We start from the raw sequence: 13,159 nt of genomic DNA, 5'->3' as shown, positions 1-13,159 counted from the left end.
CTCTGAAGCCTGCAGACCCCGACAGCTGATCACAGAGCTGAAGATCATGTCTGTGTTGTGTCCGCGGGTAGTGCGAAAAAAAAAAAAAAAGGCTTTCTGAGTGCAAAAAAAGTCTCTCAAAGTTGGTGAAATTAGACAAGAGAACTGGTCTGTCTGCAAAGAAGCGCAGCCTATAGCTCCAGTGCAGTTTCTCATTCAAGGGGTCGACCTGAACTATATCCTTTGTTTAAATACAAAGACGAGTGATATGTAACTCATATAACCCCACTTCAAAAAACTTAAATATCCGTTGAAACAGAAGAAGTACAAAACTAGATTATTTGTCCACAAACCCCAAACAAATTCAGAGCAGGCCTGCTCCTTTTTTTTTGTTGATATATTCTTAATCGATATACGTCCCACCCCCTCAGCCCTAACGGTAGCCCAGATTTTGAGTCACATTTACACAAAGTTTCTACAACCGAAATGCCTTCAGTTGAGCCTTGTGTATTTTGGTCCTCCCTTGTCGCTGTTAAAAGTATGAATTTGTAAAATGATCCTGAAGTTTTATCTCTGGGTTTATTTTTGGCTGAGTGACTTTGATAAAGGCTATATATTTTTCTACCGTCATACTCAGGATGCACAGCTACTGCACCTGTGTGTTCACTGTTTTTGTTTTTTATTCTCACATGGAGCTTTGTGTTGTAAGAAAGCCCGTCCAGGCAGAATGACATGAAAGCAAGGATATTCAGCTGTGCTTTGTGTTACAGTTTCACTGTTATCAGACCTCAGTGGGTCAACATACCGCAACCCTGTTTTTACCTCCTCGCCTTTCTTTCAGCTGGAGAACCAAACTTGCAGTTCACTCCTCCAGTCTCTCCAGCTCTCTCCCCAGTAGGTGTGGTATTAACCTTTGCAGAGGGCCTGTTGTTATTGCTCTTTGATTTTTATACAGACTTTATATGCAAAATGGCTGTTGAAGCATCTTTAAGTCCACGCTGTGTGGACTGGCTGTGCAGTTGAGTCAATGCTGACCTCAGTTGTTTGTACTCAAGAGACACATCGAAAGAAACTGAACATTTTGTCTTTTAATTCCTCTGAACTGAAGGGCCAGTGTCTCTGTGAGTGTGTGTAAAAAATCTTTTGTTTGTTTTGCACCTTAAAAGAGGAACTGAACTAGTGATGAGGACATTGTATATCTGTGCATCGCTTATTTGTGGGAACTTTATTCTTCATGTGTGTATTTTATTGCTCATTTTCAAAAATTGTGTTATTTCCTGTACCAAATATTGAATTGTAGGACTCATAGGAATGATGAAAAAAAAAAAAAGCAGATCACCTCCTTCCTTCCTTCCTGAGGGGGGTAAGAACTCTTCAGGTACGACTCATTGTAAAGCTGTGCTCTCACCTCCTCCAGAGACCCAAAAACTCATGTAATCTAACCTGTGATGCTCTCCTCTTTCCACTTTCCTTTTCATAATGGATTGTTTCTCTTAAGCAAATGTAATATTTTCATATTGTCGTAACTGTTCCTTGTATTTCGACAATGTTTTTACCTTCATGCACTGTGACTAATACAATGCTGCTATATCACAAAGACTTTTATTTTGTACGTCACATTTAGCTGAAACAAAGGGGTGGATATCCCTAAAGGTGACTGATACAATGTGGGCTTCAACTCAAAGGCCGTGCTGACATTGTTCAAATTCAGTCCAGGCTTTATTGTGCTGCCTCGGTGCAGTGTTTGGATCTCAGAGCAACAGTGCACAAGCGTGGGATCTGTAGCTGTTCCTGTTGGTCTTCCTTTTCAAGCATGACAGAAAAAAAGCAAAATGTAGCAGAGATACCTGTTTTAAGCTCATCTCACAACTCACTGTGGTCCAATAAAGCTGTGATGTTGCTTTTCTTTACAAATACTCATCCAGCAACATTGATCCAGGCTAACAGATGTTTTTCAGACTTTAATACTTGGCTTCAGTTGGATATATATAACATGTAAATGGCAAATATGAGACATTATAAATCCAATCTAGACTCTGTCCTAAATGGCAAAACTGTTGAAACATTAATCCTGTAACTATTAGACAAGTGCATGAGTATATGCTGAGAGGCAGACGTGCAGCTTACAAATTTCTGCTTTAAGTTTCATTTCATTGTTTCAATGCAACCAACACAGATTCCAACATTAACTTAATACATTTATGCTATGCTAGCAACAAAGCTCTAAGGGTGGATTTTTGTTGTTGTTTTGTTTGTTTTCGCTGGTCTGTTCAAAATTGACACGTTATATAGCTTTCATACAACATGCCTGGGTAATTTTTCAGAATTAGCCCCTATAGCACCACTACTGTTTATCCAGGTTGACAACTACCAGCATGTAATGGAAATATAGAGACAATTTGGTTCAGATATTCATGGTCACGAGCAGATGATTAGCCAAGGCCATGTACAGTTTCAACTTAAAAATGTACTTACATTCCCATGAGCCAATTTGTTTTATGGCTAATTTACTACTGTTAGCGTGCTAACACATGCTGTGTCCAAAACCACAAACTTCAGTTCTGCCTTCCACATACTTTGACAATGTAAACTGCATACTGCTTACTAACTTGACAAGTAGAAGCTGTTAGTAATGTACTGTGAGTCTTTTCTGTGTTTTTTTTTTTTTTTTTTAGTTTTTTTTTTATTTATTTTTTTTCTGGTCTTATGTAACATGATTAAGCTAGCACTCCCTGCATGTAAAACATACTCATTTTTAGCAAAAATATACTTAAATGTCAGTTACTTAAACAACTTTGTTAGCATTTTTGGTACTCATTAATAATGTTTAAAACATGATATAAAGCCTGGCAGTTGAGCTCCTCATTTCAGCAATTGAGTAATACAGGTTAGCTCTTGTCTAATATTTACTTTCCCCTTCTGACCAGTCCCATACACATGCTTTTTTTTTCACACACACCAATTGGAATACTGTTCAAAACATGCTACCTAGAGGGAATAGTCTGAAACATGTAATTTCCTTCTAGTTTTAAAAGAAAATTGAAATTCTGACTAAACACTATACTTGGCTAACATTAGCAGAGCTAGCACCACCAGTCCTCATTCCTCTTTACCAGTCAGTGTTTACATACCAGTCCGAGTTACATGGTTTCTTAATAGTTTAAGCTCACACAACCTATATTCAACCTGTTCCACATTTTCAACATTAAAATACTGCCAAACTACGCCATACACCAAGATAGCACGTGTGCTGGTTTACATCCAGGTAGTAGAGCATGGTAAGATCACGGCAGTTCTTACAAATGCTTCATGTTACGCCACACTCATTATGAATACTATGATTTTATTCAGTTTTGGACACAGCAACAGTAAACTATGGTGCTATATTGGTTAAACATCATAATGCTAGCACTATGTGCTTGTTAGCATGCTAACATTTTTATTTATCTGAAGCATCGCTGTGTAAGTTGCTAGCATGGTTGTACAGTCATCAGTGTGTTACATTTGAAGTTTACCATGTAAAATAACATTATGATAACACTCTGCTCTCTTTACTGCACGTCTACAACCAGCTTATGATCGGGGAATAAACAGCTTTTTCAGATTAAACGTACAATCTATGGGACAGAAATGTTTTGTCAGTCTGACAATGTTAAACACCTGTTGTTGATCACATGTTATGATGTGATTTCAAGTATTTCAAATAGACCAGTAGACAAAACTTATAATTAGCAGTAATGCCGTTACAGTGTCAGTAATACAGAGGTTTGCCCATATCTGTTAGCAAGGGACAGTTTTGTTTTTGTTTTTGTTTTGTACATTTGTATTTCAGGTTAGCAACATAAAGGTAGTGCTGCTGATGAACACACTCTGAGCTACATTAATTTGTCTCCTTACACAGTAGATATTTATATATATACGTGGTATAGTCAAGCTAAAAAAAACTCTGAGAATCTGGAGTAGATCTCAGATGTACCATAAAAGTCTGCAACTATAAATCACCATGTAGCACAAAATAATATGCAACAGTTCAAATGGAGTTAAACTAAAACACACTTCAGAGAATCTGTAGCCTGCAAGTCAGTCAATGTAAAGATTTTTTTCCTCAGATATCCACAAGCTTTTCATGTGACTTCTAGAGAAGAGGAAAGTTTGGAAATCATGGTTTCAAAAAGCAGCATCACTCCCCTCTGTGGAGTTGTAAGGGTGATGACGTTAAGTGGAGTGATGTGTGTGGAAATGGATCATTGGTCTGTCTATATACAATTAAACTCTGTGGTTATGACATCAAACTGTCCTGCATGCAGAAGAGCTGTAGATAACAAACACACTTTCTGCATCAGGAAGTTGAAAAACAGACACTCTTATTTTAGAGGAAGTGCTCTCTGGACAGTGCTCTGCTCTGTGTGAGTAACAATCTTGGTTCACTCATGTTCCTCCTTTCCTTATCTGTCATGTTAAATTAGCAGCGGGTATCTGTGTTGGCTTGATTTCTTATCAAGTGATTTAAATTGCTGTCTTCTCTTTTCTTTTGTTGGTTTTAACTGAATATGATAATGTTACCTTAAAAGCATCCTAAAGTGTGCTATTGAAACCTGATGGCTGGACTGTGAAGTTGTTCTCCATGTTAATTTCTAGTAAACACACTGGAACTGGCTCTTTTAATAAAAAAAATGAAAACTAATCATTTAGGGAGTATCTGTTTATTTTTCATTCTTTTTTTTATCCGTGAATGTGTTGAAACATCCAATAAAAGTATGAACTGCAAGAGACTCTCTGAATGAAGCCAGGAGTGTCTATTTGGAAAGTATTGATCGGTTACATTGCAGTCAATACAAACAACCAATTGCAATTGATGATTCAGATGATTACCCCACCCAGATCTGCTTTGCTCATCATTACGTAAGAGGTGGTTGGGATTCACAGCTGTGTGAGCAAGCACCCGGGGGCCCATCGATCCATGAGAGAGGTTAAAACAAAGTGCCTGCACTAAGTTCTGCAAAGCATGAGCAGTATGGGCCTGCACCATCTGAATGTAACACAGATGAATTATTTAAATCCAGACTCCTTAAAATCTGAGAACAATGTTGAAACCTGAAGCTATCCAAATTCCTATTTGTATATACTGTTTACATATGACTCTGTTTGCCTAAAAAGATGAGACTAAAATAGCTCAATAACCTATAGATTCTTTCCTTGACATTTGGTACGGACTGGTGTTCCCCTCAGGATGAGTTGTAAAATCTCTTGTTCCCTTCACTTTTCATCTAGCCCCACCATCAGGTCGAAAATATATTTGTTTTTTAGGAATTTAGATCAGCTAATGCCATTCTCACTGCCCTGTACTTTGGCTTTAAGTCAGCTTGCTTCTATTCAACAAAGCTTAACTACACTTTGTTGCTATATGGTGATGGTAAATACAACTATCCGAGAATTAGCTTTGCCGTAAGGGGCTCCTCAGACTAATTCTGTGTGAAAGAAACTGAAAAGTTTACATACAATACATTAGTCTGGCAATCAAGTAATTAATATCTGTCTGTAAACAAGGGTTTATATAGGCTGCAGCTAATGTGCCAGGAGAAAAATAAACATATCCATGTTGATTTAAATTATATTCTTAAACATTCTGATTATGTCCTATTTGTGCAATCTGTGTTCTTTTAAAACAAACATAACTAAGTTCAATTTCTTTTAGCTGTGCTTTATTTTAAAATTATGTTGTTTGCAGTATATTTAAACATACTTATTAGGGTTACAATGGAAATACTTTATTTGCTTCATGATTATTTTGTTTGTCTTAATTTAATTTCTATTCAAAATAAAGCTTTCATAGTCCAGATAGATAGATGGATGGCAGACATAATATCTTTAAAAGTCTTAGATAATCTGGAGAGATGTTTACACAAACATGACAAGGCAGAAAACCAAAACTGGACGGCCTCGATCCACAGGACCTCAGGTGGCAATGCATTAATAGACAGCTGAAATCACGCTGTATGCCCAAATTATTTCCAAAAGCCATTTTCTTTGAAAACAGTTCATTCTCGCTTCCATAAATGCAGGTTGAAACTGCCACATACAAAGAGGATCCATGTATAAACCCTGGGCCCAAGCCGAGATTAGACAAAATTGGACTAATTTCCTTTTAACTATTTAATCAAATTTTTAAATATCCTAGGTGTCAGGTCCTCTGCTTCTCAGGGAGGGAGCAACCATTAGCATCGAGGACGGTATTGGGATCCTCAAAGCGGGTATTATACTTTTCCATACATGAATTTAGCCTGCTTGGTGTCCATACAACACGTCTATACAAAAACTGATCAAAGTCATTAGCTCTTACAAGATCTTCATGACACTTGCTGAACTGACGAGGTCATTTTATGGAGATCTCCTGACTGGTTCATGACACCCTGAAGTGGTCGGTGTCCTACACTTAGGTCTGCCCATAGCCCAGCCCTTAACAGGTCTCCAGAAGGCTGGCCAATTAGAATGAAGGGGTTGTGGAGCAGGGAGGCTTAAAGAGACAGCTGCTAAAACAAGGCGTTTCAGACAGGGGCTGAAACAAAGATTTTTTAAAACCCCATCGTGAGAAAAACATTGATTTCATTTTGTCCATAAATCATGTAAGGCTACTACATAGGTACCAGAGGGCCAGCATAAAGATAAAAAATAGGGCAACACTTCTTCTTTAATTGCACCTGACATGGGTATCGCACCTGAGAAGGAACAAGTAATGCCTCAGGATGTAATATACAGGTTTTGTTTTGACAAATATTGCCATCCAGACAATTTCCTTTTTAGGAAGGACCTTTCATATTCAGAGAGACAATAACTAACCACATCCTGGATGGATTAAAACAGCATGGCTCTGTAGCAGGAGTGTCCAAGTGCTGAACTGGATTATCTACACCGTGCTGGCTTATCACACATTGAATTCATTTGAAAAACCATGAAAAAAAAGTGGAACTGCTCACAACAGAGCGTTGTTTAAAGGAGAAGTCATAAAAAGTATAGTAAACATGTCCTTATCCTAAAGCCTGATGTATATATTCACATATGTAAATAATTTGTGTGTATGTTAATTACTAGCCTTTTTTTGCTCTATATGATGACTGGTCACAGATCATCATCATTGTTCATATTGTGCCATTGATACTGTTATAGGGTCCCTGTTTGATTTATGTGTCCCTTGCCATCAGAGTCTAATGCTCAGACTTTTACACAGATAATGCACTTTGCATTATGTACGCCAATATCATCACCACAGTTACTGCTGAGCTCCAAACACCGCCAGCAGCTCAGAGTCAGTCAGCCATCAAATCCAATCATGAAATCAATGGTCCAAATGGGTTGAAATGAAAATCATTTACCAACATTGTTTCAATTTTTATATTGACATTAACCTTGAGGTGGATAATAACACTGTCTGCTGCATGGGTTTGAATCAAGATGTCAGGCGTGTATCAGGAGTCAGCTTTTTATTTATATTAAGAAAAGACTGATCCTAGGTTTTGGTTTTTTTATATGAAAAAAAACCCTCAAGTGTAAAAATCTGTGGTCAAAAATAACACTTAAATAAAAATGAGTGAGAGATCAAGTGAAAGGAGTCAGACAGCTCAGCTCTGAGGTCTCCAGACATGAAGACTCCAGTGTGCAATAATGTTAATTATGTTCAAGTTAATTAAGGCCCATAAATTAAACTATAGAAGAGTTGATTAATTTTCATATTTATAGAGTAAAAGCTAATTAACATACAAGGCCTTTACTTATTAAAATGTAAACTATGTTATTTGATCAAAACAACACAAGATTCATGTGGCCTGTGGCATGATTATGTTGAAAAGATGTGAAAGCAGACCTTCCTGTTTTCTGTAATGAATACCTCCCCACAGCTAACTTGGTCATCACTATACAGTGGTGCTGCAATTATTTTTACACCAGCTTCTTAGTTAATGACTAATTGGGAAGCACGCACACACACTCAACACAACAAAGCAGAAGCGGGAGCTCTCGTGGACCATCTGGTAAGCAGTTAAGACACGGCTCCTTCAGTCGTGTTCGGGTTTGCACCTGCTGTCCCTGTTTTTTAGAGATAGTGCCAAGACAAAAAATCGTTCATGAGGATTACAACTGGTCCTGAAATTGCCAGCAACCGTGCCAAGTCCCTGCTGAATTAAAATGTGTTTAAACCGTAGATGTGCTGCCTGAAACCTGTTCACAATTTGCTTCTACACACTTTTATTTTACAGCAATAAAAAACACCAATAGAAACAGCCACACAAAAGGAGTATACATGAGTTATTTCTTATGAACTGAATAGATAATATTGACCTTTATACAAGCTAGATCAATACAGCAAATAATAGACATTTTAGAATAATTAGCTGATATTAAGACATAGTTCAAGACCTATGGGATATTGAAACGCTGTAACCCATTCGTTGAAGTCAGAACTAATGCATTAACTACAAATGACTGCTCATTTATTGAAAAGTGATATACCAAACTTTAAAAAGATGTTTAAAACATCGCAGCAAAATCACTGGGCTGCAACCAATTCGAATGTTTCAGTAAAATTCCTTGGATCTGAATAAATGAAGCACTTAATCTGTGACAATAATTGAGGTTGTGCTTCACATTAATGTTGACAATTGCTTAATCAAACTGGTGTTACTTCATCACAATATAACATTGATATGTAAATACTGCTTTCATTTCTAACTACCTACTTTTTCCCGAAACCAATGTGTTTTTTTGGGGGGTATTTTTAGTGTTTGTTGGATTCTAGTGTTTTGCTCTGAGAAGTGAGGGGTTAAGATATCACCTGCTGTGGTCTTTGCATTGGTGATGCAGTCCACGCTGCCAGCATCATCCAGCAGATGGAGTCCAACTGCAGCTTCTAAATCCAAATACATGACGTCAACTTGAAAAGTCTGTTGTTTCAACACAATAAAAGACACTGACATCAAATAAATGAAAGTGTGTGTGCTGCTTATTGCTCTCTAGTCTGTGCAGCACATCCATTTCCATCACCACTGAACCTAAGGTTTAAGAAAGTTATAATTCCTAAACAACAAATTATTTTTAACTTTTTAAGTTATGGAAGGATTTATATGAAAGATATAAATCTTTGTATGAAAGACATAAATCTTTATATGAAAGATATAAATCTTTGTACGAAAGATAAAGCAAAAGAAAAATAATAAAAAATATGAGGTATCTTGTCATGATTTTAGTTATCTCCTTTTAACTGAAAGGTGTTGAATTTGTTTAGGAATGAAAGAAAAGAATGAGACGTGCTGTTTTGAGTGTATGAATGTTTCACACAAATCATCGCATACAACTACACATTCAAATATGTGTTCATACTATTTGTACTGTGATATTTGAGGCAGAAGTAAATGCAATGATTATTTAAATACATTTGAAACCAATTAAATTTAAGTGCCTGGGTGTGTCTGCTTCAGATTATTTTCTTGAAGAAGTCAGCAGGATAAATCTAGTCAGGAATAACGAAAGAATTTTGCCAGTGTCTGTATTTTTAGATATTGTCCTGATTTTTCAGCTTCTGTACCTGATATTATATAGCACTGCACCAGTTAGTTGTATAAAGAAGTAAGCATAAAATAAATTGATTTTTATTTAGAACTTAAGTTTAAGTTCGATGCATTCAATGGCTCCAGCAGCTATACAATGGTGTTAACTTGGTATGTTGACTTTTACCATTGACTTGTATGAAAGTTTTAAAATGTTAATGCAACCTTCTGGTTCTGACATAATTTCTCAGTGTTTTCATAGTTTTTCCAACACATGGGTACATTAAATAAAATTATCAGGAAATGTGGAAAAGCGTATTTCCAGAGTATCCAACAACTTACCTTTAGCTCTTTGTTGCTGCCACATTATCAATATGAGCAATAAAAACTTGTGACACAGGCTAACAGCCAACACGTCGCAGTCTTTATGTTTTAGAGACTTACTATCAAAGTACCCTCGATAAAGAACACTTCTTTTAACAGTTTAATTTTCCTCTTATGTAAGTAAATGCCATTCTTAAATGGGCTGTGGCAGGAAACTGCCTACTCGCCACCATTCGCCACCAGAGATGGTACAATTCAGAGATTAGTCTCCGCCCACAGAGCAGAAATCAAGCACATAGCGCCATTAAAGTGAGGTAGAAAGCTAGCTTAGCAAACATGGCGTCAGGTACGTCACTTACTGTGTTGCCGTTAGCTAGCTGTGCAAGTATTTTGGAAACAAAACCACGAACGGTCACATTCATCTGATTTACTTTTGAAAAACAATCTGTTTGTGAGGATTACAAGCGAATAAATTAACTACATTCGTTTGAAGACCGTTATAATTACAAAGGGCTGATGTGGCTGTATGCTAAAGGTACACACTCTTTGCTCCACAAACTCTTTGATCTGAGAGCGTCACAAGAGTCTGGTCTCAGAGAACATACACCCTCTCTTTTCCTTCATGGAAGATTCATTTTTATATCAGTTAATCAAATATGTAAGGATTGATACGTTTTTCTTATCTGTACCTCATACAGAGTTCAAGTACCAGCAGAAATTACACAATTTAAACTGTGATGTAAACCACTCAGCCACAGACTGCAGCAGTCCCCATAGCAACAGAGGAGAGGGTGGGCATCACAAAAGGCATTGAGACACTTAAAGGTTCAGGTCTCTTAAGGTCACATATCAAGCTGTGAATTATTTTTAGCCTCAAAAAGTCGACCTTACACCTCAAAGAAGATACTTTTCTATGACAGAGACTTTAACTGGAGAGATAATGGTTGGACCCTTTTGCCTCTGTGATGATTTGGTACGATCCACCCTTATAAGAAAACTATCACTAATGGCTTCCCCCTCCCCCTGTCTGGCAGGTACCACTCAGCACAGAGGGGGTGATCCTATCCATCCACCACACATCCAGAGCTCATTGTGGCAGAATTGCAGTGCACTGGACTGTACAGAGCAGGGTACCAACAAGGCTGTTGTCTGTGAGGGGTGGGGTCCGGCTACACTAATACCACCAAACAGCAGCTCACAGAGAGGACAGAAAAAGAGAGGAAAAAGAGAGAGAGAAGAGGGGGGAAGACTGCACCTGAAGAGGAATATAATACGGGTAAGAAGGAAAGGGAATGGATGGAGGGAGATGGGAAAAGACAATGGGGAAAGGTCCAGAATGGTTCATGTAGATACGCTCTTTTTGCTTTTCCTCCTGTTGACAATCCACCCTTTTTGATTCCTTTTCCATCTCTGACACATTTTTTTTAATGTGTGTGCATGTTTATCCATATATTTATGAATGTCAGTGTAGCTTTTTCATTCTGGATTTGATATCTCTGTGGGTATTCTTGCTCATGGTGGAAGAATCTGTGGGCCATGGTGGATAAATCTGACCATTTGGCCCAGTTTACATGTTGCGTTTGCGTCATATAACATAAAATTGTCCTTTATTTGCCATATGAGATGACATTCAATACCAGCTCTGCCAATGCAATGACACATTATTGGAAGATATACATGTTTCATTGATGGAGACTGACGGGTTTCATGCTGGCTTTATGGTGGCCAGTTCTCCCAAAACCCAAAAATGTACGGGCAAGTAAAATTACTGGAAGTTTCAGATAATACAAAAAAGTGCTACACAATGATTTTTTATAAAGTCAGTTCAGTCAAAGGTTGAAAAACTTATCCTGTGAACTAAAAGGCTAATTTTACCATCAATATTTCAACCTCTTAACATGACATATACATTTACTCTTTTAAAGATACAAATAATCAAACTTCATGTGTTGTACATTTTCGTAATTTCTGGATCAACTTTCCCTGAGTGAATTTCCTCTACTCTTAAAAATGTCAAAACCATTTATAACACAGAAGGCTTCAACATTGCTGTGTTTTTGTGCATGTGTTTCCCAGGATGAAAGGAGACACCCCTGTGAACAGCACCATGAGTGTCGGCCAGGCCAGGAAGCTGGTGGAGCAGCTGAAGATAGAGGCGAGTTTCTGCAGGATAAAGGTAAGACAATCTGAACATTAAAACACTCAGTGAGAAAGAGGCAATTGATCAGATCAATACACAGGGTTTATTCTTACATGGCATTACTGAAAAGCTCAATAGGAATCTATTTTTTTATGATACACATCCAGATAATCCAAGCTGAACTCTTGTGATAGCATTATCACACATGTATTTAATAATGATCAGTACTGCTGTCAAAGTGAGACTTACTGTCTTTTATAAAGGACAAAGTTTGATCCTGATGTTGCTCATCTTTGAAACACAAAGTCTTGAATCAAAGTTGAAAAGGAAGCAGAGACAACCCTTTATGATCCAAGCAGCTTCATAGATGAAGGAAGGCAGCTGTGACCCTCTCAAAGACAATTAAAGTCAATGGTTCTCTTTGGAGAGTTTCCAAGTTGTGTGCTGAGGAACCTCTCATCTCCCCCTCAGCTTATCAGCATAAAAATAACATATCCACAAATGTTTCAACTTTGTTTTTACCAGCAGTTTTAAGACTGTATTTCCTTTTTCGTTTCTTTTCTTTCTAAAGGGGGGCATTTGAGTGAAATTGTGAGTTAGATGTTGGAGTCAGATGTGTTCAGAATGATAAAGTTTGAAAGAAATCCTCTTTTTCCAAATCAGCTAACTATGCAGCTACTTTGCATTTAAATGTGAGCCTTTGAATCATTTTAAGATTAAAAGGAATCACAGAGGCAAAGCAGAGTTTTTCTGGGACTGAATGAGAATTTTAACTTCCTTATTTCACAAACTTTTCACATCCAGCCCAGAAAAAAATGAATCGACTCATTGTCTTTATTCTTTTTCAGTTTTCTACTCACATTGATCATTAGTGGCAACATTATCTGTGCTCATGCTCCTTGTTTTCTGTGTTTACTGCTGTATCATGATACCCCCGTAACCACTAACATCCTGTTTTCTTAATCAATAAATTCAATCTGCTCATCCTGTTTGGGATATTTATAGGGCACTAATTTGCTTTTTCAGCGTCCAGGCATGTTCAAAATTCTTATTTATTTAAAGCTCAACAGAAGTTTTCATTCAATGCCTTTATTTGTTTTTGATGAATAAATTTAGTCATTATTATCCAAAGAAATGTCACTGTGTTATATCATGAGGGGTCCAAATAGACCACCAACAG

The 13,159-nt window shown here is 37.3% G+C and overlaps 1 protein-coding gene across 1 annotated transcript in view; it reads left to right on the top strand.

Annotated features, from left to right (window-relative positions):
• Positions 1 to 13,159, top strand: part of LOC141791820 (uncharacterized) — a 50,155-nt gene that overhangs the window by 33,516 nt on the left and 3,480 nt on the right. Inside the window, exon 5 of the mRNA XM_074672476.1 lies at positions 11,916 to 12,015. Coding sequence (XP_074528577.1) covers positions 11,916 to 12,015 — 100 coding nt within the window. The remainder of the gene's footprint in view (positions 1 to 11,915; positions 12,016 to 13,159) is intronic.

The sequence above is a fragment of the Halichoeres trimaculatus genome, unplaced genomic scaffold (genome assembly GCF_033239565.1).
Source record: "Halichoeres trimaculatus isolate MK-OKI-2021-1 unplaced genomic scaffold, fHalTri1.1 fHalTri1_scaffold_6, whole genome shotgun sequence".
Classification (NCBI taxonomy): Eukaryota; Metazoa; Chordata; class Actinopteri; order Labriformes; family Labridae; genus Halichoeres; species Halichoeres trimaculatus.
This window is presented reverse-complemented; position numbering and strand designations above follow the sequence as displayed.